Source organism: Elephas maximus, chromosome 7 (genome assembly GCF_024166365.1).
Source record: "Elephas maximus indicus isolate mEleMax1 chromosome 7, mEleMax1 primary haplotype, whole genome shotgun sequence".
In the NCBI taxonomy this organism is placed as follows: Eukaryota; Metazoa; Chordata; class Mammalia; order Proboscidea; family Elephantidae; genus Elephas; species Elephas maximus.
The window spans coordinates 120,414,213-120,439,034 of NC_064825.1; the positions used below are offsets into that span (position 1 = coordinate 120,414,213).

Sequence of the window (24,822 nt, forward strand, 5' to 3'; positions counted from 1 at the left end):
ACCATCCTTGCTTCTAAGGAGCATCCTGCCTGTACTTCCTCCAAGACAGATTTGTTCATTCTTTTGGCAGTCTGTGGTATATTTAATATTCTTAGCCAACACCAAAATTCCAAGGCATCAATTCTTTTTCAGTTTTCCTTATTCATTGCCCAGCTTTCACGTGCATATGAGGTGATTGAAAACACTAAGGATTAGGTCAGGCACACCTTAGTCCTCAAAGTGACATCTTTGTTTTTTTAACATTTTAAAAAGACCTTTAGCAGCAGATTTGCCCAAGGCAATATGTTGTTTGACTTCTTGACTGCTTCTTCCATGGGTGTTGATTGTGGATCCAAGTAAAATGAAATCCTTGACAACTTCAATCTTTTCTCCATTTATCATGAAGTTGCTTATTGGCCCAGTTTTTTTGTTTTTTTTTTTTTTCCTTTATGTTGAGGTGTAATCCATACTGAAGGCTATAGTCTTTGATCTTCATCAAAAAGTGCTTTGAGTCCTCTTCACTTTCAGCAAGCCAAGTGTCATCTACATATGCAGATAAGCAGATTAACATGTAAAATTAATCAGGGGAAATAGGGGAGAGACAACAAATATCAACGGGTTGATCAGAGGCCTGAGTGAGAAGTTGACCATTGAGCAAGGACTTATGGGAGGTGAGGGAAGCATGCAGATATCTACAGGTGATGGAACAGCAGGGAGAGCAACCTGGTGTGTCTTCGGAACAGCAAGGATGCCAGTGTGGCCAGAGCAGAGTGGACCTGTGAGACAGGGTTGAGAGTCAATGGTGCCAGATCACGTAGGTACGGTGACCATATAATTTATTGCCCAAACCAGAACACTTTAGAGAGTAAAAGAAGATGCTAAAATGATTAAATTACATAATTTTTTAAAGGAGTAATGGTTAAGTTTTGGACTACTAACTAAAAAGTTGGCAATTCCAACCCACCCAGAGGTGCCTTGGAAGTAAGGCCCAGCAATCTGCTTCCAAAAGGTCGCAGCTTTGGAAACCCTATGGAAGCACTCTACTCTGCACACATAGGGTCTCCATGAGTCAGAAGCAATTCAACGGCAACTTACAACAACATATTTTTGAGGTATGTATTTATTGACCAAGGGTTCCTGGATAGTGTAAGCTGTTTGTTCTGAGCTACTAACCTAAAGTTGGCAATTTGAATGTACCCAGTGGTGCTGTGGAAGGAAGACCTGGTGATCTGCTTCCATAGATACTACAGCAAAGAAAACACTATGGAGCAGTTCTACTCTATCACACAAAGGGTCACCATGAGTTGGAAGCGGCTTGATGGCAATGGGTTTTGTTTTGTTTTGTTTTTATTGACCAAAATTAAGTGTTATCATACTGGTGGACCTATAAAATAATTTTATTCACACTTATTTTCAAAATATAATTTTCTAAAATATTTTAAAATGATTCACAGCTATGAACATTAAAGCAAAAAATGTTTTAAAACTTTTATATTATCTGAACCTTTAAAAATAAAAAAAAAATAGCATAAGCAAAAAATTGCTGACAATATACATTCACATACCTTAGTTGGCTACTTAGTCTTTGCTGTCTCTAATACTGTGTTGCGGAAATGTTTCTAAAAATGCTTTTTCTTTTTTCCATATAGTCTTATTATTTTCATAAAATTTTCATCTTCAAAGCTGCACTTCATGGTTAATATATTTGAAATTGTTGATACTTGTAGACTGTAATATTTTTATTTGAGAAAGTACTCCCTCTCTAGATTCTGATGGGAAACACTGGTGGTGTAGTGGCTAACTAAGAGCTATGGCTGCTAACCAAAAGTCGGCAGTTTGAATACACCAGGCACTCCTTGGAAATCCTATGGGGCAGTTCTACTCTGTCCTCTAGGGTCGCTATGAGTCGGAATCAACTAGATGGCAATGGATTTGGTTCTTGGTTAAATGCTGATGAACCTATAAGACCAAAGCAAATTCTGCTAAATGGAGGAAATTCTCAATTCTATTTTTTTTATTTCAAAAATGGGTAAATATTTCAGCCCCAATATTTTCACAGGTGCTGTTTTTCTGCCTCCATTCAGACCACCTTCTTCAACAAGTATTTTTACAATATAGAAGTTGTAAGTTGCCTCTCTTTGTGATTCTTTTTAATATTTTACAAAATGTATATGCTGCAAAATCACCGGCCTTCATAACTTCATTCCATTCTGGTAAAAAAACAAACTGGTGGAATATATAAATTAATCCAATAAAAATTAGGGGCTTAATCAAAGTCAGGGTTTTTCCAAAGTATAATTTTCAAACTAGGTAATTAAAACAACCCAAGATTTCGTCTTTTTATTTGTTCAATTCCTCCCTGACTTTCATAGGGAGAAAAATAAGCTTCTTCCATTCTGTAAGCTTTGTTTTACACAGCTGAAATTTGCTAAAAGCTTCAAAAGCGGAATTTTCATGTTATGTTCACTGAATAATTTGATTAAAGATTTCCAACTGATTTTAAACATAATGCAACTTAAATTTAAGCTTGCCAAAAATGCAAGCATTTCTAAAATCTGGTTGCTGACAGGCAATACAGAGAAATACATGTAGTCGTTCAGAAATTCTTTTCTCATATTCAACATCAGCTTCTATCACAAAAGTTTTATAGATCACTTATATATGCTGTGTATACATAAAATATTTGTAAATTTTGATAATTATAGTTTCTATTTTGATTCGTAGAATACTGCAGCTTATTTGGATATAATAATGAATTTTGTGCACACCACGACCAATTCCAAGTACATTTCTGCTCCATAGGTTTGTTGCTTTTTTTAAATTGTGGTAAAAAATTTACATAACAAAAATATGCTGTCTCAATAATTTCTACATTTTAAATTCAGTGACATTGATTGCATTCTTCAAGTTTTACCCCCACTCCTCATTGTCACCATCCTTTTCCAAATCATTGACCACCATTAACATAAACTTCTTGTTGTTGTTAGATGCCATGGAGTCAGTTCCAACTTACAGCAACTCTATGTACTACAGAACAAAACACCGCCTAGTCCTGCAACATCCTCTTTTTTGCTGACCCTCTACCAAGCATGATGTCCTTCTCCAGGGGCTAGTCCCTCCTGATAACATGTCCAAAGTACATGAGACAAAGTCTTGCCATCCATGCTTCTAAGGAGCGTTCTGGCTGTACGTCTTCTAAGACAGATTTGTTTATTATTCAGGCAGTCCACAGTATATTCAACATTCATACACTTAATATTCATAAACTCAATGCCTATAAGCATAAACTTCCCCTTTCCTCCTCCTTTCCACCCCTGGTCAGCACTAATAATCTTTGGTTTCTACGTATTTGTTTACTTCATATAAATGAGATCCTTTTGCAAACGGATTTATTTTGTTTGGCATGATGTTTTCAAGGTTCATCCATGTTGTGACATGCATTAGGATTTCATTTCTCTTTATAGGTGACAGCCCTCATGATGCAGTGGTTAAGTGCTCAGCTGCTAACTGAAAGGTCAGCCATTCAAATCCACCAGCCACTCCATTGAAGAAAGATGTGGCAGTCTGCTTCCATAAAGACTACAGCCTTGGAAACCCTGTGGGGCAGTTCTGCTCTGTCCTGTAGAATCGCTATGAGTTGGAATCGACTCCATGGAAATAGGTAGTATTCCCTTGTGTGTACATACCACATTTTGTGTATCCATTCATCCATTGATGGACATTTTGGTTATTTATATCTTTTGCCTATTCTGAAAAGTGATGCAATGAACATTGGTTTGCAGGTTTCTGTTTGCGCTCCTGCTTTCACTTCTTCTGGGTATACATCTAGGATGGGGATTGCTGGGTCATATTAGTTCTATGTTCAACTTTTGAGGAACTGGCAAACTATTTTCCACAGTGACTACACCATTTTCCACAGGTTTTTTTTTTTTTTTTTTAAGTCAATAAGAACATTGTTTTTACTGCAATGCTGTGCTCAATTAAATTTACATTAACAATGTCAGGTGTTTCATTTTTGACAGAAGAATGGACTTCCAAATGCTTTATTTTGATCCTTTGAATTGGATAAAAAAAAAAAAACTGAACCATTTTGGAATTAACAAATTTTCCAATTGATATTAGCATCTGATGGCACTGATACAAAACTGACGACATTTAACTGTTTGCAAAGGGAACGAACTCATTAATCATCACCAGTTCACTTTACTTACAAGCACAAGAAGCCTTGTACCCGAAAATGAGCAACAGTGTGGATGGTAAATGTTGACAAACATTTGTGCCAGTTATAGGAATTCAATTAAATCTGGTTTAAACCTGGATTTTAAGTTCACCATCAACTTTTTTTTCGAGAAAATTAAACGCACTTTTGGTATGCTATGGTTGGGCTTTTGAGCCAATTGCTGCTGAAAAGCAATAAAGCGTTTATTGCAAAATTAAAAAGTGTTAGCAAACAGTAATAAAATAGTTAATAAAAGGATTGCCTTGCCCATTACCCATTGCTGTCAAGTCAATTCCTGCTCATAGCAACCCTATAATTATATAGAGACAACAGTACAGCCTTACATATATAATTAATGACAAAAATACTGTAGCAAGGGCATTTACTACGTTATGCTCTAAGTGGCAAGAACGCTCACATAATTTTTTTAAGCTACCTAGCCCTGGTGGCCCAGTGGTTAAACCGATCGACTATTAACCTAAAAGTCAGCAGTTTGAAACCACCAGCGGCTCCGTGGGAGAAAACTGTGGCTGTCTGCTTCAGTAGAGACTGGAGGTTTTGGAAACCCTATGGGGTTTTTATGAGTGGGAATCGACCCAACGACAGTGGGTATGAGCTACCCTGACCCTGAGGAGGCTCCATGCGACTCACAGGCCACCACATGGGCCATGGCAAAAGTGGTGCTTTACCAAGTAACTAGCAGGGGAAGGAGCATCACAATTCTCCTGCCACAACCTAACAGCAGGAGTTAGCTGTTCCTAGCTGCTTGTGCTTGAGTTAGCTTTAGCAAGTAACCTGCTGCTGTCGAGTCAATTCTAAATTCATACAACACTATAGGGCAGAGTAGAGCTGCCCCATAGGGTTTCCAAGGCTGTCGTCTTTACGGAAGCATATCACCAGGTTTTTTTTTTTCCCCGTGGAGCAGCCGATGGGTTTGAACCACCAACCTTCTGGTTAGCAGCCAAGCACTTAACCACTACACCACCAGGGCTCCTTTTTTAACAGATGGCATCCTGAATATTCCTTAAAAGGATGCTGCTTGTTAGGTTTTGTCTGACCAGGGTGTGGGAAAAAGAGACGATGTCATTAGTCATCTTTTGGATTTAGCCATAATAAAGTGAGAACTCTGTTTACTGAACATGTGTTTTACACACTGTTAGATGAGACCACGGAAGAAGCCAGAAGAACGAAATGGAGGTCTATTAATCATGGTGGCTCACTGTAGTGCAAATGCAAATAATAAAAGTTCACAAAAATTAAAATCTGGGGTAAAAGGATCCCTGATGGCATAGTGGTTAAGTGTTCAGCTGTTAACAAAAAGGTCAGTAGTTCAATCTACCAGGCACTCCTTGGAAACACTACGGGGCAGTTCTACCCTGTCGTATAGGGTTGCTATGAGTCGAAATCATCTTGACGGCAACGAGTTTGACTACCCACCCCCACCCTGGGATAAAAGCTAAATCAGTAGGAAAACGGCATGATCCCTGGCTGTCCCAGGCAAACCAGAACATATTATCGGCCCACTGAGGTCAGTGTCAGAACTGTGGCTTTTACTGTGATGGGAAGAATGACATTATCTGACTTAAGTTTTAAAGGATCACTCTGGCTGCTATGTTGAGGTTAGTCTGGAAAGGGGTAAAGGCAGGGAGGCCAGGTGAGAGCCTACTGCTATAATCCAGCAGTGACAACAAAGACAATAACTCCCTAACAGAAAGATGAACGTGTGTCCTTAAAATTGTGTGTATTTGGCTGGAGGGGAGAACGGTTAGAGAGGTGATCTACTCCTGAGTTCAAATTTCAGGCCTGTGTTGCTGGTTATTCCACATAGTATACAAGGATACATGAGAATATCATAGTTCAAAATCACCAGACATGAAGAGCAGCTACTTAATCCCTCTTATGCTAATTCAATTCTCATCGAGCAAGTTTTTAATTACAATGTAGGCTCAGGTAGACTCATCCACAAGAAGAGACTACATATATAGCAAATATTAGTATCTGTTCTACTTGATAGCTTTAACTCTAACCGTTCCAGGGTTTTTGTTCTTGTGAGTTTAGTTAGTGTGAGTTGGTTCCCCAGAGCTTTGTCATCTTTGGATATACTAATAATTTAATTTCCTAATGTATTTAGCAGAAAATAAGACCTGAAAGGTGGTGGCCCTGTAAAGTCATTCTAAGAAGCCTTCCCCAGATGATCTCTGACTTTACTGAGTATAATTCCAGTCCAGCTGCAACAGCATCTCTGATGTGCAGACAGTAATTTCAGAATATCCCAAGCGAATGAGGGAATCTTCTACCTATTACCATTCCCTCATTAGGAAAAATGTAATTCTTCTGTGATGATTTTCTTAATTCTCCTCCTCTTTCCAAAAACAACCATCTTTAAATTACCATTAATTTTTTTCTCTTCCTTGGATATATCATTTCATTTTATGTGGGATATAATGAGTTTTCGAAAGTGCACTCAAACATCTATAATCAAGGCATGAAAATAATTGCAAAGTTACCTGCAAGGAAGTTGTGTCATCCTGAGAAGGAACCTTTGAAGTCTCAGTAAAGTCAGTCTCCTTTCTGGAATGCTGATTCAGGGGAGGAGAGGCTGGGCTGGAATATTCATCACTGTCCTGGAGGGTGGAATTTTCCAGTTCCTCCAATAAGGCATCTATGTCATAAGAAACAAGAGAATCGTAACGCAGAATCTGTAAGTCTCTGGGATAATTTTCCCCTTAAATAGCCTCACGGTGCCCCATTCGTTTCCCTCTTCTCTTGGGCTAAAGTTATTTTCAAACACTTTCCCTCACTCCTTACTTCAAGAACATGGTCTATCCTATCCTACTAAAAAGAAAAAAAGGATGTATAATACCTCCATCTACTGTGGCCTATTTCTCTTTCCTACAGGTGTATTTCTTTTTATAATCTCACTCTATAATTTAACTTCTTGTATGGCAGGGTATTGAATTTTATCATTTAATTAGGGCAGATCGCCCACAAAGGTGCTCAATCAGGAAACGAAAAATGAAATACGTTTCTTATTAGAAAAATATCAGCAATTATACTACAGCTTTTCACAATCCACCTGGACAGTAACACTTGTTCTTAACCCTGATTTTTCTTTGGTCTTAAATCACAAGAATTATTCCAAACAATATAACAATTTTTTAAAAACAAAGTATTTCTTCCAGAGTACAGAACAAAAAGGTGTTTCAGGAGAAAGCAGATAATGCAAAATCAAGTAAGACGTTGCAATCTATACAGCTGGAATTCATCTCTCTTGTAGTTTCCTTGGGAAAAAACAATGGACTTTACAAATAGTACGCAATTACCCTTCCATTATGATGAAACTTATAATAATAAAAGTTAATACATATCAGCCATTAAGCTCAAGAGTTTACATATTTCATTTAATCATTCTACCACTTTGAGGCAGGTGATATTATCCTTATTTTGTAGATTGAGAAACAGACACAAGGAGATAAGCAACTTGTTTAAGATCATGCTGCCACTAAATGCAGAACCAGGACTCTAACCTGGAAGCCCTGGTGGCATAGTGGTTAAAGAGCTAGGCTACTAACCAAAAGGTTGGCAGTTTGAATCCACCAGCCGCTCCTTGGAAACCTTACTGGGCAGTTCTACTCTGTCTTATAGGGTTGCTATGGGTCAGAAGAGACTTGAAAGCAATGGGTGGGTGGGTGACCTAATCCATAGTCCATGTACTAACTTCACGTCAGAATTCCAGTTCCCCTTCTCACACAGGTTTTCTGGGTCATCTTGAGCGTGGCATGTCCTTCTCTGAAGCTATTTCCTCATCTACATAATGAAGTGATTAGGTTAGAAGAGCATTTTTTTTTTTTCTTCAAATTGTGGATTGTGACCCATGAGTGGATCTCTAGTAAATTTCTTGTGGAAGAAAGGTCTGGCAATCTACTTCCGTAAAGATTACAGCCAAGAAAACCTAATGGAGCAGCTCCACTCTGTAACACATGGAGTCACCGTGAGTTGAAACTGACTCAACAGCAATGGGTTTGGTTTTTTTTGTTTTTTTTTAGTGGATTACTTGTAACAGGTTGTGGTTTTAAAAAGGTTGCAAAACAGTAGATTAGGGTATTTCCAACAACCTGCCTGGCTCTGAAGTTCTCAGATGCGGAAAATGAACTTTACAGACAGTTTTTTAAAAAAACTTTTCACTTATTTCACATTTTGGGGAGATAAGTATTTCTTAAAGGCATAAGGAAAGATTTAAGCATTTCTTACTAATGGAATCTTCTACAGATCCTTCTTGGTCATAAGTTTTAGGCACCATTGTAGAAATAAGAAAACTGAGCCAAACTCTTCAGGACAAATAACCTTTCAACAAATAAATTACAGTAAAACCTATGAAAGCGGAATCTGTATAAGGCGGAAACCTGACAGAGAAGGAAAACTCAAATGTTTTCCACTAAAATGAGCAGTAGAAAAGTGGTAAGTCTGTACCCTGTCAAAGGTGGAAAATTTGTGAAAGCCAGAAAAAGAAAGCAGTCCCAATGAGTTCTGGGTCTCATAGGTTTCACTACATAGTGAGAAAAAAGAGATGGAGGGGAAACCTATAGATTAAAAAAGATTTAAGAGACTTACAACAAACTGCAATGTATGAACATTATTTGGATCCTAAATAAACTGAAAAAGAAAAAAATGAAGCCATCAGGGAATATTGAACACTGCCTGGATATTTTATAATATTAACACTGTTAATGTATTTTAGGTATGATAGCGGCATTTCATATTAAGGATTTTATTACAATTAATTGTATATGCATATAAAAAAAACCAAAAATTTATTTTTTATTTGTTTTTATTTTATTTTATAGATTAATACTGAAATATTTACAGATGAGATAATATTTGGAATTAATTTAAAATAATCCAGGGATGGAAGGAATGGGTGGGTATGTAAATGAGATAAGGTTGGCCAAGGGTTGATGATTGGTTAAGCTTGTTGATGGGTATATCAGGTGTCCTTAAAATATTTCTCTACTTCAAATGCAAATGAAAACTACGATGAGATTCCATCTCACTCCAACAAGGCTGGCATTAATCCAAAAAACACAAAATAATGAATGTTGGACAGGCTGTGGAGAGATTGGAACTCTTATACACTGCTGGTGGGAATGTCAAATGGTACAACCACTTTGGAAATCTATCTGGCGTTATCTTAAACAGTTAGAAATAGAACTACCATACAACCCAGAAATCCCACTCCTCGGAATATACCCTAGAGAAACAAGAGCCTTCACACAAACAGATATATGCACACCCATGTTTACTGCAGCTCTGTTTACAATAGCAAAAAGCTGGAAACAACCAAGGTGTCCATCAACGGATGAATGGGTAAATAAATTGTGGTATATTGACACAATGGAATACTACGCATCGATAAAGAACAGTGACGAATCTCTGAAACATTTCATAACATGGAGGAACCTGGAAGGCATTATGCTGAGCGAAATCAGTCAGAGGCAAAAGGACAAATATTGTATAAGACCACTATTATAAGATCTTGAGAAATAGTATAAACTGAGAAGAACACATACTTTTGTGGTTACGAGGGGGGGAGGGAGGGAGGGAGGGAGAGGGTTTTTTACTGATTAACTAGTAGATAAGAACTGCTTTAGGTGAAGGAAAGGACAACACTCAATACATGGAAGGTCAGCTCAATTGGACTGGACCAAAAGAAGTTTCCGGGATAAAATGAATGCTTCAAAGGTCAGCGGAGCAAGGGCGGGGGTTTGGGGACCATGGTTTGAGGGGACTTCTAAGTCAATTGGCAAAATAATTCTATTATGAAAACATTCTGCATCCCACTTTGAAATGTGGCGTCTGGGCTCTTAAATGCTAACAAGCGGCCATCTAAGATGCATCAATTGGTCTCAACCCACCTGGAGCAAAGGAGAATGAAGAACACTAAGGTCACACAACAACTAAGAGCCCAAGAGACAGAAAGGGCCACATGAACCAGAGACCTACATCACCCTGAGACCAGAAGAACTAGTTGGTGCCCGGCCACAATCGATGACTGCCCTGACAGGGAGCACAACAGAGAACCCCTGAGGGACCAGGAGATCAGTGGGATACAGACCCCAAATTCTCATAAAAAGACCAGACTTAATGGTCTGACTGAGACTACAGGAATCCTGGCGGTCATGGTCCCCAAACCTTCTATTGGCACAGGACAGGAACCATCCCCGAAGACAACTCATCAGACATGAAAGGGACTGGACAATGGGTAGGAGAGAGATGCTGATGAAGAGCGAGCTAATTATATCAGGTGGACACTTAAGACTGTGTTGGCATCTCCTGTCAGGTGGGGGGATGGGAGGATAGAGAGTTGGAAGCTGGCAAAATTGTCACGAAAGGAGGGACTAGAAGCGCTGACTCATTAGGGGGAGAGCAAGTGGGAGTACGGAGTAGGATGTATATAAACTTATATGTGACAATCTGACTTGATTTGTAAACGTTCACTTGAAGCTCAATAAAAGTTAATTAAAAAAAATATTTCTCTACTTCTACAAATGTTTAAAATTCTCTATAACAAAAAAATTTTTTAAAACAAGGCTTCGAGCCAACATGGTGTCATAGACAGAAGCACCACACCGTCCCTCCACGACAAAGACTCAAAAAACAGAGACAAGGGTCAGTCCTAGAACCCGAAGTGTCAATTGAAGAGATAAAGAACTCAGCCAAGCACCAAATGGAATAAGAAACTGACAGAACATAGAGCGAGGATAGATATTGCAGAGGTCCCCTATCAGCTAATGCAAAGGGATTCAACATCTTGGACTCCTGTCAGAGATCAGCAGGCAGGGAGCGCGGGAAAGCAGCTTCACAGAGCTCCCAGCAGGAGACAGAGCACCCCATAACTAACAGTACAGGCTTTCCCACCCCACCCCCCATCCTCTCTCTGCCGCTCTACCTCCGTGCCTCCTGGCTGGCAGAGAGGGCTTGGCTGGCCAGGAAGCGCAGCTTCTGTGCTGCTTGGATTCACCCCACCCACATCCGAGATCAGTGGACAGGGTATATGGGAAAGCAGCTTCACGAAGTTCCCAGCAGGAGACAGAACACCCAGTAACCAGTAATACATGCTTTCCAAATCCGCACCTTCCCCCCCTCCCCCAACTTGGCTTCCTCTGCATCCTGCTGGCTGCACTCTCTTGGCCTGGAGGCAACAGCTTCAGCCCAGGGCCACTTGGATTCACCCCACCCACACTGGCCAGCTCCCTGAGTGCCATTTCTCTGTTGCTGAAGTTGCTTTTTTCCTTTTCTCTTGGTTTCTTCCATGCCTCCCACCACCCCACCCCCCTTTCTTTCGAACACCTGGCTCCATGTGCCATCTTTTCTTCCTCTTGAAAGGCTATGAAGCACCACTCGACTGGGGAACCACTCCCCTGGCCCGTGGCACCATGCTGGTGTGGTCTCTGGGTTTTGTTTTTTTTTTTTTTTGCTTTGCTTTGTTCTGTTTGTTTTCTTTTTTTGCAGCTTGGGAGTCCCTACTAGCCGAGGTGTACTGCATGGCTTTGGAGCCACTCCCCCAATCTGCGCAGCTGCGTAGATGGGATCCATGGGGTCATTTCTTTGTCCTCTCTTTTTTCTTTTTTTTTTTTCTCTCTTTCTTTTTTCCTTTCTGCCTTTCTTCATTTCTCAGTTCTCGTCTCTCTATACTTACCTTCCTTTCCTGTCTCCTGAATACCTGGCGCTGTGTGACATCTATACCCCCCTAGCCAGGCTATATTGTGAAGCCTGGAAGCCACTTCCCCGGTTTTTGAAGCCACACTGGTAGGATCCCTGGGGGCTTTTCTTTCATTTTTTCCCCGAATTTTTATCTAGTTATTTTTTTCCCACTTTTTTTTCTTTTTGTTTTTCTCCATTTCTCAGTTTTTCATCTCTCCACTCCAATGGCAAGCCCCCTTAGCAGTCTTTTTCGTTGTTGTTGTTTGTTTTTGGCCCCTGTTTCTCTCTCCTCTTTCCCATACCCATATTACCTTCACACATCACAACCTCCCCCTCCTTTCTGCCTACCTGCACCATGCGCTGAACATCACACCACCAAGCAGCACAGGCATGGCCTACCACAACCTGCCCAGAACTGATTCCTGGCCCACCCTGTTGGCCCTAGTATGTGCCACAAACAACACATCCCAGCCCCTCCTCTTCAGCTGGACCTGCCCTGCTGCACCATAGTTGAGTGACTGGCCCTACCCATTGGACAAGGAAGTGAAAAGTATCATGACCACAGATGAGTAAGCAACAAATAACACACAGCCTGCTTGTTCAGACATAACTAAATAAAACAAACAAACAAACAAACAAAAAAAACAGGATGAAACAAACAGATCTACAATCAAAGAAAATAACTACTGAATGTCCCGAAGACAGCAGACAGTATTAAAACATACATAAAAACAGAACAGGATGGTTCCAGGAGGCATGCAAAATAAAACACCAGATGACTTTCCAGTAGAAGAAAAGGCACTAGAACTACCTGATGGGGAACTGAAATCTCTAATATTCAAAGCTATGTTTTTGCTTTATGCAAGAGCGGAAGCAAAAACTAGAAAAAAATAAGGAAAATAGACAAATTCATGGAAAAGGCAGACGAATTCATGGAAAATACTGACCAAAAAATGAAAGAATTCAGAAAAATAATACACTAACAAAATTCCAATATAAATTCACAACTAGAAATCATACAAAAACAACAATTAGAAATCCAAAAGATAAACATGATCTCAAAAATGGACAGTGTCATAGAAGGGCTGAGGAGCTGGTTTGAAATGCTGGAAGACAGGATCAGTGAAATTGAAGACAAACACTTGGATACAACTCTGAGGAAAAATCAAAAAAGAAATATGAAGAAACCCTAAGAATTATGTGGGATACAATCAAAAGCAAAAATTTGCATGTGATCAGAGTTCCAGAACGGGAGAGAAAAAAGAAAATATGGACAGGATCATTAGAGAATTGCTGACAGAAAACTTCCCTAATATTATGAAAGACGAAAAGCTGACCATCCAAGAAGCTCAACGAACCTCATATAGGATAGACCCCAAAAGAAAGTCACCAAGGTATATCATAATCACACTCGCTAAAACTAAAGACAATGAAAAAATCCTGAGAACATCTCAAGAAAAACAGAAAGTCACATACAGAGGAGAACCAGTAAGACTAAACTCCAATTATTTGGCAGAAACCATGCAAGCAAGAAGGCAATGGCATGACATATATAAAACCTTGAAAGAAAAAAACTGCCAACCAAGAATAATATATCCTGCAAAACTCTCATTCAAATATGATGGTGAAATTAGGACATTTCCAAATAAACAGAAGAGACTATGTAAAAGCCAAACCAAACTTACAAGAATTATTAAAGGGAGTCCTTCGGTCTGTGAACAAACATCAGACCACAGCCTCAATCTAGGATGCAAGACTGTGCTAGCCAGATACCAACCTAGGAAATGAACTCTCACCAAAACCCAAACCCACTGCCATTGAGTCGATTCTGACTAATAGCAACCCTATAGGACAGAGTAGAACCGCCCCCATAGAGTTTCCAAAGAGCACCTGGTGGATTCTAGCTGCTGACCTTTTGGTTAGCAGCTGTAGCTCCTAACCACTACGCCACGAGGGTTTCCATGAACTCTCAAGGACTATCCAAAATGAAAAGAATTACAACAGAGAACCAGAGAGGTTAATCTGTAAATGACAACAAAGCCAGAACAATAAAAGAGGGAATAAAACATGTAGGTATAGAACTTTCTGATGGAGACGAAGGCAAGGCAATACCAAATAATAATATACAGGTTCAAACATAGGAAGATAGGGTAAATTTCAAGGTAACCACAAAGAAAGTTAACACACCTATTCATCAAAATAAAGAAGAAAAACAAAAAGTCTCAATAAAAAACAAAATCTACAAAAAAAAAAAAAAAGGAAACGAAAAAGAAATCCACAAACAAAAGGAATTCAGCACAGGCGAGTAAGAGGAACAAAGAAAATGTCAGTACCACAAAAAAAAAGCACTACAAAATGACAGAAATAAACTCACACCTATCCATAATTACACTGAATGTAAATGGCCTGAATGCACCCATAAAGAGACAAAGAATGCGTAAAAAAAATAAAAACACGATCCATCAATATGCTGTCTACAAGAGACACACCTTAGAAACAGATGTAAAGTTATTAAAATATATATATATCAAGCAAATAACTGCAAAAAAAGAGCAGGAGTGGTAATACTAAACTCAGATAAAACAGGCTTTAAAACAAAATCCACCATAAAAGACAAAGGGCACTACATAGTGATTAAAAGGATGATCAGTCATGAAGGCATAACCATAATAAATATCTACACACTCAGTAACAGGGTACCAAAATACATAAAACAAACTCTGAAAAAAGAAACTGACAGTCCCACAATAATAGTAGGAGACTTCAACACACCATTCTTGGTAAAAGACAGAACATCTAGAATGAAACTCAACAAAGATACAGAAGAACTAAAAGGCACAATCAGCCAACTTGACTGTCACAGACTGAATTATGTCCCCCCAAAATGTGTGTATTAACTTGGTTAGATCATGATTCCCAGTATGCTGTGGTTGTCTTCCATTTTGTGACTGGAACTTTATATTAAAGAGGATTATGGTGGGATTTTAACACCCCCTTTACCCAGGTCACCTACCTCATCCAGTATAAACAGAGTTTCCCTGGGATGTGGCCTGTACCACCTTTTATCTCTCAAGAGATAAAAGGAAAGGGAAGCAAACAGAGAGTCGGGGACCTCATACCACCAAGAAAGTGGCATCGGGGGTGAAGCGTGTCCTTTGGACACAGGGTCCCTGCACCCAAGAAGCTCCTCAACCAGTACAAGATTGAGGACAAGGACCTTCTTCCAGAGCTGACAGAGAAAGCCTTCCCCTGGAACTGACTCCCTGAATTTGGACTTGTAACCTACTAGACTATGAGAAAATAAATTTTGCTTTGTTAAAGCCATCCACTAGTGGTATTTCTGTTATGGAAGCACTAGCTGTCAAAATAACAGCAATAAACTCACACTTATCGTTAATTACACTGAATGTAAATGGCCTGAAAACACCCATAAAGAGACACAGAATGGATTAAAAAAACCACAATCCATCAATATGCTGTCTACAAGAGACACACCTTAGAAACAGGCGTAAATTTATTAAAAATCAAAAGGGTGGAAAAAATATATCAAGGAAATAACTGCAAAAAAAGAGCAGGAGTGGCAATACTAATCTCAGATAGAACAGGCTTTAAAACAAAATCCACCAGAAAAGACAAAGAAGGGCACTGTATAGCAATTAAAGGGATGATCCATCATGAAGACATAACCATAATAAGCATCTATACACCCAACGACAGGGAACCAAAATACATAAAACAAACTAACACCACTGAAAAGAAAAATTGACAGTTCCACAATAATAGCAGGAGACTTCAACACACCACTCTCGGTAAGGGACAGAACATACAGAAAGAAGCTCAAAAAAGATACAGAAGAGCTAAATGGCACAATCAGTCAACTTGACCTCATAGACATATGCAGAACATGTCACCCAACAGCTGCAAAGTACACATTCTTTCCCAATGCACATGGAACATTCTCCAGAACAGACCACATCTTAAGTCACAGAGCAATCCTCAAAAAAAAATCCAAAACATTGAGATAATACGAAGTATCTTCACTGACCACAATGCCGTCAAAGTAGAAATTAACAACAGAAAGAGCAAGGAAAAAAAATCAATTAACGCTCTGCTTGAAAACCACTGGGTAAGGCTTAATGGTCTGTCTGAGACTAGAAGGACCGCAGAGGTCATGGTCCCCAGACCTTCTGTTAGCCCAAGACAGGAACCATTCCCAGAGCCAACTCTTCAGACAGGCATTGGCCTGGACTATGGAATAGAAAATGATACTGGTGAAGAGCGAGCTTCTTGGATCAAGTAGACACATATGAGGCTACGTGGGCATCTCCTGTCTGGAGGGTAGATGAGAGGGCAGAGGGGGTCAGAAGCTGGCCGAATGGACACAAAAAGAGAGAGTGGAGGGAAGGAGTATGCTTTCTCATTAGGCGGAGAGCAACTAGGAGTATATGGCAAGGTGTATATAAATTTTTGTATGAGAGGCTGACTTGATTTGTAAGCTTTCACTTAAAGCACAATAAATTTTTTTTTTTAATTTCAGAAGCAAAAAAAAAAAAACAAAACACTGGATAATAGAAGAAATCAGAGATAGAATAAAAAATCCCTAGAATCAAACGAGAATGAAAACACATCATAACAAAACCTTTGAGACACACCAAAGGCAGTCCCCAGAGGTCAATTTAGACCAACAGATACACACATCATAAAATAGAAAAGGGACAAAATCAAAACATTAGCTACACAACTTGAACACACAGAAAGAGAAGAGCAAAAGAAGCCCACAGCCACTGGAAGAAAGGAAATAATAAAGACCAGAGCAGAAATAAAAGAAATAGAGAATAGAAAAACAATGAAAGAATCAACAAAACCAAAAGTTGGTTCTTTGAAAGGATCAACAAAATCGACAAACCACTGGCCAAATTGACAAAAGAAAAACACAAGAGGACACAAATAGCCCAAATAAGAAATGAAGTGGGGGACATTACAACTGAAATAAAAAGTATCATAACAGAGTAATACAAAAAACTACACGCCAACAAATTAAAAAACCTAGGGGAAATGGACAAACTTCTAGAAACACACTACCTACCCAAACTAACACAACTGATATTGAAAATCTGAACAGATCCATAACAAGAGAAGAGATTAAAAAAACAAAAAACTCCAAACAAAAAAAAAGCCCTGGCCTAGATGGTTTCACTGGAGAATTCTACCAAACATTCAGAGAAGAGCGTATGCCAATACTACTTAAACTATTTCAGAACATAGAAGAGGAAGCAATACTTCCAAATTCATTCTATGAAGCCAGCATAATGTTGATACCAAAACGAGGCAAAAATACCACAAAAAAAGAAAATTACAGACCAATCTTTCTCATGAATATAGATGCAAAAATTCTCAACAAAATTTTAGCCAATAGATTTCAGCATCATATCAAAAAAATAATACACTACGACCAAGTAGGATTCATACCAGGTATGCAAGGATGGTTCAGCATTAGAAAATCAATCAATGTAATCCACCACATAAATAAAAGGAAAGAAAAGAACCACATGATCATCTCAGTCAATGCAGAAAAGACATTCAACAAAGTCCAACACCCATTCCTGATAAAAAAAAAACTCTCAATAAAATAGGCATAGAAGGGAAATTTTTCAACATAATAAAGGGCACCTATTTTTTATGCTAAACCAATGGCTAACATCATTCTTAATGGAGAGAGGCTGAAAACATTCCCCTTAAGAACAAGAACAAGATAAGGATGCCCTTTATCACCACTCTTATTTAACATTGTGCCGGAAGTTCTAGCTAGAGCAATAGGCAAGAAAAAGAAATAAAGGGCATTCAAATTGATAATAAAGAAGTTAAACTGTCCCTATTTGCAGATGATATCATACTGTACATAGAAACCCAAAAGACTCCATGAGAAAACTACTAGAACTAACAGAAAGACTCAGCAGAGAAGCAGAATACAAGATAAACATACAAAAAGCAGTTGGATTTCTATATACCAATAAAGAGAATGATGAAAAGGAAATCAGGAAAACAATACCATTTATAAAGCCCCTAAAAAAAAAAAATTCTTAGAGTTGGGGCCAAGATGGCGGAGTAGTCAAATGCTTCCGGTGATCACTCTTACAAGAAAGACCCAAAAAATCAAGTGAAACAATTATATATATGACAAGCTATGAGCCCTGATCATCAAAGGCAAAGTTAGGAAATCCGACTGAGCAGCAAGGGGAGGGAGAGACAGTTCAGAAGGAGCGAGGAGTTGCCGGACCTAGTGTGGTGGGAACCAGCACCCCTGAGGCATAATCCCCTGGAGCAACCACGACGGGGCTGATGGTAGCATTCAAGACACGGTTTCCTCAGGGATAGAGTGAACCTCACAGTCTACACATACCTCCAGAACCAGAGAAGAACAGCACTCTTAGCAAAAGCTAAGTGCTTGCATTTATTTTACCGCACTTCCAGCCCCCAAGCTGGTTTTAGTGGCTATTGATTTCCCTGGGCCTGACATAGGTCCTGCTGCAAGCCATGAGCCATTCTCTCAGCCTTGGAGAAGGAATAAATTAACAATTGGGGAAAAATATATTCTGCGAGCTCCACTAAGCTGGGGAGCTCAGGGCAGAAGTGGCTCCTATCCAGGCACAAATGGTCCATGGACTTTGAATACCTTTCACCCCTGCATGGACCTGTGTGGGCCCATTTCAGGAGACTGTGCTTGAGATCTGACTTCAACTGCTTCAGCTGTGTGGTGGAGAGGTGGGTTTTTGATATCTGACACTGGTTTGCCTATTAAATAGGGTCCTCACCTACATACATCAGCGGCCTGAGGACTTGTGGCTCTACCCACAATACCTAGCCACACACAACAGGGCTAAGTGGTGCCTCCCAGTCCTTACAACCAAAAGCACTGGGTGCTCATGGTCCAGCTGCAAAACCCACCCACTGTACACTCTAGGGAACAGAGACGCACTTTCCTCACAGACACTCAGGGGACAGTTGTCAGCCCCCGCCTTGTTCACAGTGTGACCCCCTGCTGCAACCAGATACCTGTGCCTACACAAATAACCCTTGCTCCTCTAAGACTGTAGGACAGAGTTTGTACAACACACTTGATGTTCAACTATCTGGACACCTGAGCTGAATCCGTACAAGAAAAGTGAATGAGCTCCTAGGCTCATATACTTGGTAACAGCTATAGACATCTGGTGACAGGACGTTAGAGGTTCAAAGGCAAAAATAATCAAGGTAGCTCACTCAGCTAGCCTATTTGGGTACATCAAAACAAAACAAAGCAAGAACTAGGATACAGTAAGCAAACATAAATTAATACGATAACTTCTAGATGGCTCGGAGACAACAGTAAATATCAAATCACATAAAGAAGCAAATGATGATCAGTTCAACAAGCTCTGAAAACAAAGATTCAAGGAATCTTACAGATGAAGATGTATTCCTGGAATTACCAGATGTAGAATACAAAAGATTAATATACAGAACTCTTCAAAAGATCAGGAAGGAGATCAGGCAAAACAAAGAACAAGCCAAGGAATAGACAGATAAAGCAGTTGAACAAATTAAAAAGGTTATTCAAGAACATAATGGAAAATTTAATAGGCTGCAAGAATCCACAGAAGAGAAAGCAATCAGAAATTCAGAAGACTAACAATAAAATTTCAGAACTAGACAATGCAATATAAAGTCAGAGGAGCAGAACTGATGAAATGGGAGGCAGAATTAGTGAGATTGAAGATAAAACACTTGGCACCAAAATATTTGAAGAAAAATCAGACAAAAAAATTAAAAAAAAAAAAAAAATGAAGAAACCCTAAGAATCATATGGGATTCCATCAAGAGAAATAACCTACGAGGGATTGGAGTACCAGAACAGGGAGGTATAACAGAAAATACAGAGAGAATTCTTGAAGACTTGTTGGCAGAAAACTTCCCAGATATTGTGAAAGATGTGAAGATATCTATCGAAGATGCTCATTGAACCCCACATAAGGTAGATCTCAAAAGAAAGTCACCAAGACATATTATAATCAAACTTACCAAAATCAAAGATAAAGAGAGAATATTAAGAGTAGCTAGGGATAAATGAAGAGTCACCTACAAAAGAGAGTCAATAAGAATAAGCTGGGACTACTCTGCAGAAACTATACAAGCAAGAAGGCAATGTGCTGACTTATAAAAAGCATTAAAGGAAAAAAAATTGCCAGCCAAGAATTATATATCCAGCAAAACCGTGTCTCAAAATGAAGGCAAAATTAGGACATTTACAGATAAACAGAAGTTTAGGGAATTTGTAAAAACCAAACTAAAACTACAAGAAATACTAAAGGGAGTTCTCTGGTTAGAAAAACAATAATATCAGATATCATCCAAAGACTAGAACACAGGACAGAGCAACCAGATATCAACCCAAACAGGGAAATCACTAAAACAAATCAAGATTAAAAAACACTCAAAACAGGGAAACAGCGATGTCATTATGTAAAAGATGACAACACTGAAACAATAAAGAAAAAAACACATAAACAATAAAGAGGGCCTAAAAAATGTAGTCATAGTTCATTTGGAGAGGAAGTCAATGCTATATAAAGAAATAAATGCTAGGTTTAAACTTAGAAAAATAGGGGTAAATACGAAGGTAACCACAAAGAAGACTAACAATCCTACCCATCAAAATAAGATACAAGAAAAACACAATGACTAATCAAAAACAATGAATAAAAGGAAAAGACAATATATAAACTACTTGGCACGAAAAATTAAGTGGAAACAAGAAACTGTCAACAACACACAAAAAAAGCATCAAAAGGATAGCACTAAACTCATACCTATGCATAAATGCACTGAATGTAAATGTACTGAATGCACCAATTAAGCGACAGAGAGCGGAAGAATGGATAAAAAACACCATCCGTCTATACGCTGCCTACAACAGACACACCTTAGAGATACAAACAAACAAAAACTCAAAGGATGGAAAAAAATATATCAAGCAAACAACAATCGAAAAACAGCAGGAGTGGCAATCATAATTTCGGACAAAATAGACTTTAAAGTTAAATCCACGATAAGGAAGGACACTGTACAATGATTAAAGGAGGATGTAACCATATTTAATATTTATGCACCTAATGACAGGGCTGCAAGATACATAAAACAAAGTCTAACAGCACTGAAAACTGAGATAGCTCCACAAGAATTGTAGGAGACTTTCACACAAGTTACAGTGAAGGACTCGGAAGATCTAAATGCTACAGTCAACCAACTTGATCTCATAGACATATACAGAACACTCCACCCAACATTAGCCAAGTATACTTTCTTTTCTAATGCACATGGAACATTCTCTAGAACTGACCACATATTAGTCATAAAGCAAGCCTTAACAGAATCCAAAACATCAAAATATTACAAAGCATCTTCTCTGACCATAAACCATAAAAGTAGAAATCAATAATAGAAAAAGCAGGGAAAAGAAATCAAATACTTGGAAACTGCACAACACCCTGCTCAAAAACAACTAGGTTATAGAAGAAATTAAGGATGGACTAAAGAAATTCATGAGTCGGAATCGACTCGACAGCACTGGGTTTTTTTTTTTCTGGGGTTAAAGAAATTCATAGAATCCAATGAGAATTAAAACACTTCCTAGCAGAACCTTTGGGACACAGCTAAAGCAGTGCTAGAGGTCAATTTATACCAAAAAAATACACATATCCAAAAAAGAAGAAAGAGCCAAATTCAAAGAATTATCCCTACAACTTGAACGAATAGAAAAAGAGCAATAAAAGAAATCGTCAGTCCCCAGAAAGCAAATAGTAAAATTCAGAGCAGAATTAAATGAAACAGAGAACAAAAAAACCACTGAAAGAGTTAACAAGACCAAAAGCTGGTTCTTTGAAAAAATTAACAAAACTGATAAACCATTGGCCAAACTGACAAAAGAAAAAGAGGAGAGGAAGCAAATAACCCAAATAAGAAATGACATGAGCAATATCACAACAGACTCAACTGAAATTAAAAGAATCATATGAGATTACCTTAAAAAATTGTACTCTAACAAATTTGAAAACCTAGATGAAATGGTTGAATTTCTAGAAACATACTTCCTGCCTAAACTAACACAAACAGAGGTAAAACAAACAAACAAAAAACTACTGCTGTCAAGTCAATTCCGACTCATAGGGACCCTACAGGACAGAGTATAACTCCCCCATAGAGTTTCCAAGGAGCGCCTGGTGGATTCGAACTGCCAATCTCTTGGTTAGCAGCCATAGCACTTAAACACTACACCACCGGGGTTTCCGAAACAGAGGTACCGAAACAGAGGTAGAACAACTAAATAAACCCGTAACTAAAGAAAATATTGAAAAGGTAATTAAAAAACTCACAACACAAAAAAGCCCTGGCCCTGATGGCTTCACTGGAGAATTCTACCAAACTTTCAGAGAAGAGTTAACGTCACTGCTACTAAAGGTATTTCAGAGCATAAAAATGGATGGAATACTACTCCCAAACTCATTCTATGAAACCAGCATATCCCTGATACCAAAACCAGGTAAAGACACCACAAAAAAAGAAAATTACAGACCTATATCCCTCATGAACTTAAATGTAAAAATCCACAACAAAATTCTAGCCAAAAGAATTCAACAATAAACCAAAAAAATAATTCGCTGTGACCAAGTGGGATTTGTACCAGGTATGCAGTGATGGTTCAACATTAGAAAAACAATCAATGTGATCCATCATAGGAATAAAACAAAAGACAAGAACCACATGATTTTATCAATTGATGCAGAAAAGGCATTTGACAATGTCCAACACCCATTCATGATAAAAACTCTCAGCAAAATAGAAATAGAAGGAAAATTCCTCAACATAATAAAGGGCATTTATACAAAGCCAATAGCCAACATCATCCTAAATTGACAGAGTCTGAAAGCTTTCCCCTTGAGAGCAAGAACCAGGCAAGGATGCCCTTTATCACCACTCTTATTCAACATTGTGCTAGAGGTCCTAGCCAGAGCAATTAGACTAGATGAAGAAATAAAGGTCATCCAGATTGGTGAGGAAGAAGTAAAAGTACCTCTATTTGCAGGTGACATGATTTCATACACAGAAAACTCTAGAGAATCCTCAAGAAAACTATTGAAACTAATAGGAGACTCCAGCAGAGTATCAGGATACGAGATAAACATATAAAAATCAATTGGGTTCCTCTTCACCAACAAAGAGAAGTTTGAAGTGTAAATCACAAAATCAGTACCATTTACAGTAGCCCCCAAGAAGATAGAATACTTTTTTAAGAACAAATCTTACCAGAGATGTAAAAGACCTATACAAAGAAAACTACAAGAAACAACTACAAGAAACCAAAATAGACCTACATAAGTGGAAAAACATTCCTTGCTCATGCATAGAAGACTCAACATCGCGAAAATGGCTATTCTACCAAAAGTGATCTATAGATACAAAGCAATTCTGATCCAAAATGCAACAACATTTTTTAAAGAAATGGAGAAACAAATCACCAACTTCATATGGAAGGGAAAGATGCTCCAGATAAGTAAAGCATTATTGAAAAAGAAGAACAAATTGGGAGGCCTCACACAACCTAATTTTAGAATGTATTGCCACAGCAGTCAAAACAGCCTGGTACTGGTACAACAGATACATAGACCAATGGAACAGAATTGAGAATCCAGACATAAATCCATCCTCATAGGAGCAGCTGATATTTCACAAATGCCCAAAACCAGTTAAATGGGGGAAAAGACAGTCTCTTTAATAAATGGTGCTGGTATAACTGGATATCCATCTGAAAAAATATGAAACAAGATCTATACCTCACACCATGCACAAAACCTAACTCAAAATGGATCAGAGACCTAATATAAAATCTAAAACGATAAAGATTATGGAAGAAAAAATAGCAACACTAGGAGCCCTAATACATGGCATAAACAGTATACAAAAACATTACCAACAGTGCACAAACACCAGAAGAGAAACTGGATAACTGGCAGCTCCTAAAAATCAAATACTTATGCTCATCCAAAGACTTCACCAAAAGAGTAAAAAGATTACCTACAGACTGGGAAAAAGTTTCAGCTATGACATTTCTGATCAGCATCTGATCTCTAAAATCTATGTGATACTGCAACAACTCAACGACAAAAAGAAAAATAACCCAATTAAAAAATGGGCAAAGGATATAAAGAGACACTTCACTTAAGAAGACATTCAGGCAGCTAACAGATACATGAGGAAATGCTCACAATCATCAGCTATTGGAAACCTTGGTGGCATAGTGGTTAAGTGCTATGGCTGCTAACCAAAGGGTCGGTAGTTCGAATCTGCCAGGCACTCCTTGGAAACACTATGGGGCAGTTCTACTCTGTCCAGTAGGGTCGCTCTGAGTTGGAATCGATTCAACAGCACTGAGTTTGGTTTGATTTTTGGTCATTAGCTATTAGAGAAATGCAAATCAAATCTACAATGAGATACCATCTCACTCCAACAAGGCTGGCATTAATCAAAAAACACAAAATAATAAATGTTGGAGAGACTGGAACACTTACACACTGCTGGTGGGAATGTAAAATGGTACAACCACTTTGGAAATCGATTTGGCACTTCCTTAAAAAGCAAGAAATAGAACTACCATATGATCCAGCAATCCCACTCCTTAGAATATATCCTAGAGAAATAAGAGCTTTACATGAACAGATATACGCACACCCCTGTTCACTGCAGCACTGTTTACAATAGCAAAAAGTTGGAAGCAACCAAGGTGCCCATCAAGGGATGAATGGATAAATAAATGATGATAAATTCATACAATGGAATACTATCCATTGACAAAGAACAATGATGAATCTGTGAGACATTTCATAACATGG

At 38.5% G+C, this 24,822-nt stretch overlaps 1 protein-coding gene across 2 annotated transcripts in view; it reads right to left on the reverse strand.

Moving 5' to 3' along the window:
• Positions 1-24,822, reverse strand: part of LPXN (leupaxin) — a 63,148-nt gene that overhangs the window by 29,013 nt on the left and 9,313 nt on the right. For both annotated transcript variants that reach the window (XM_049892010.1, XM_049892009.1), the window contains exon 2: positions 6,706-6,860. In XM_049892010.1, the coding sequence (XP_049747967.1) occupies positions 6,706-6,860 (155 nt within the window). The remainder of the gene's footprint in view (positions 1-6,705; positions 6,861-24,822) is intronic.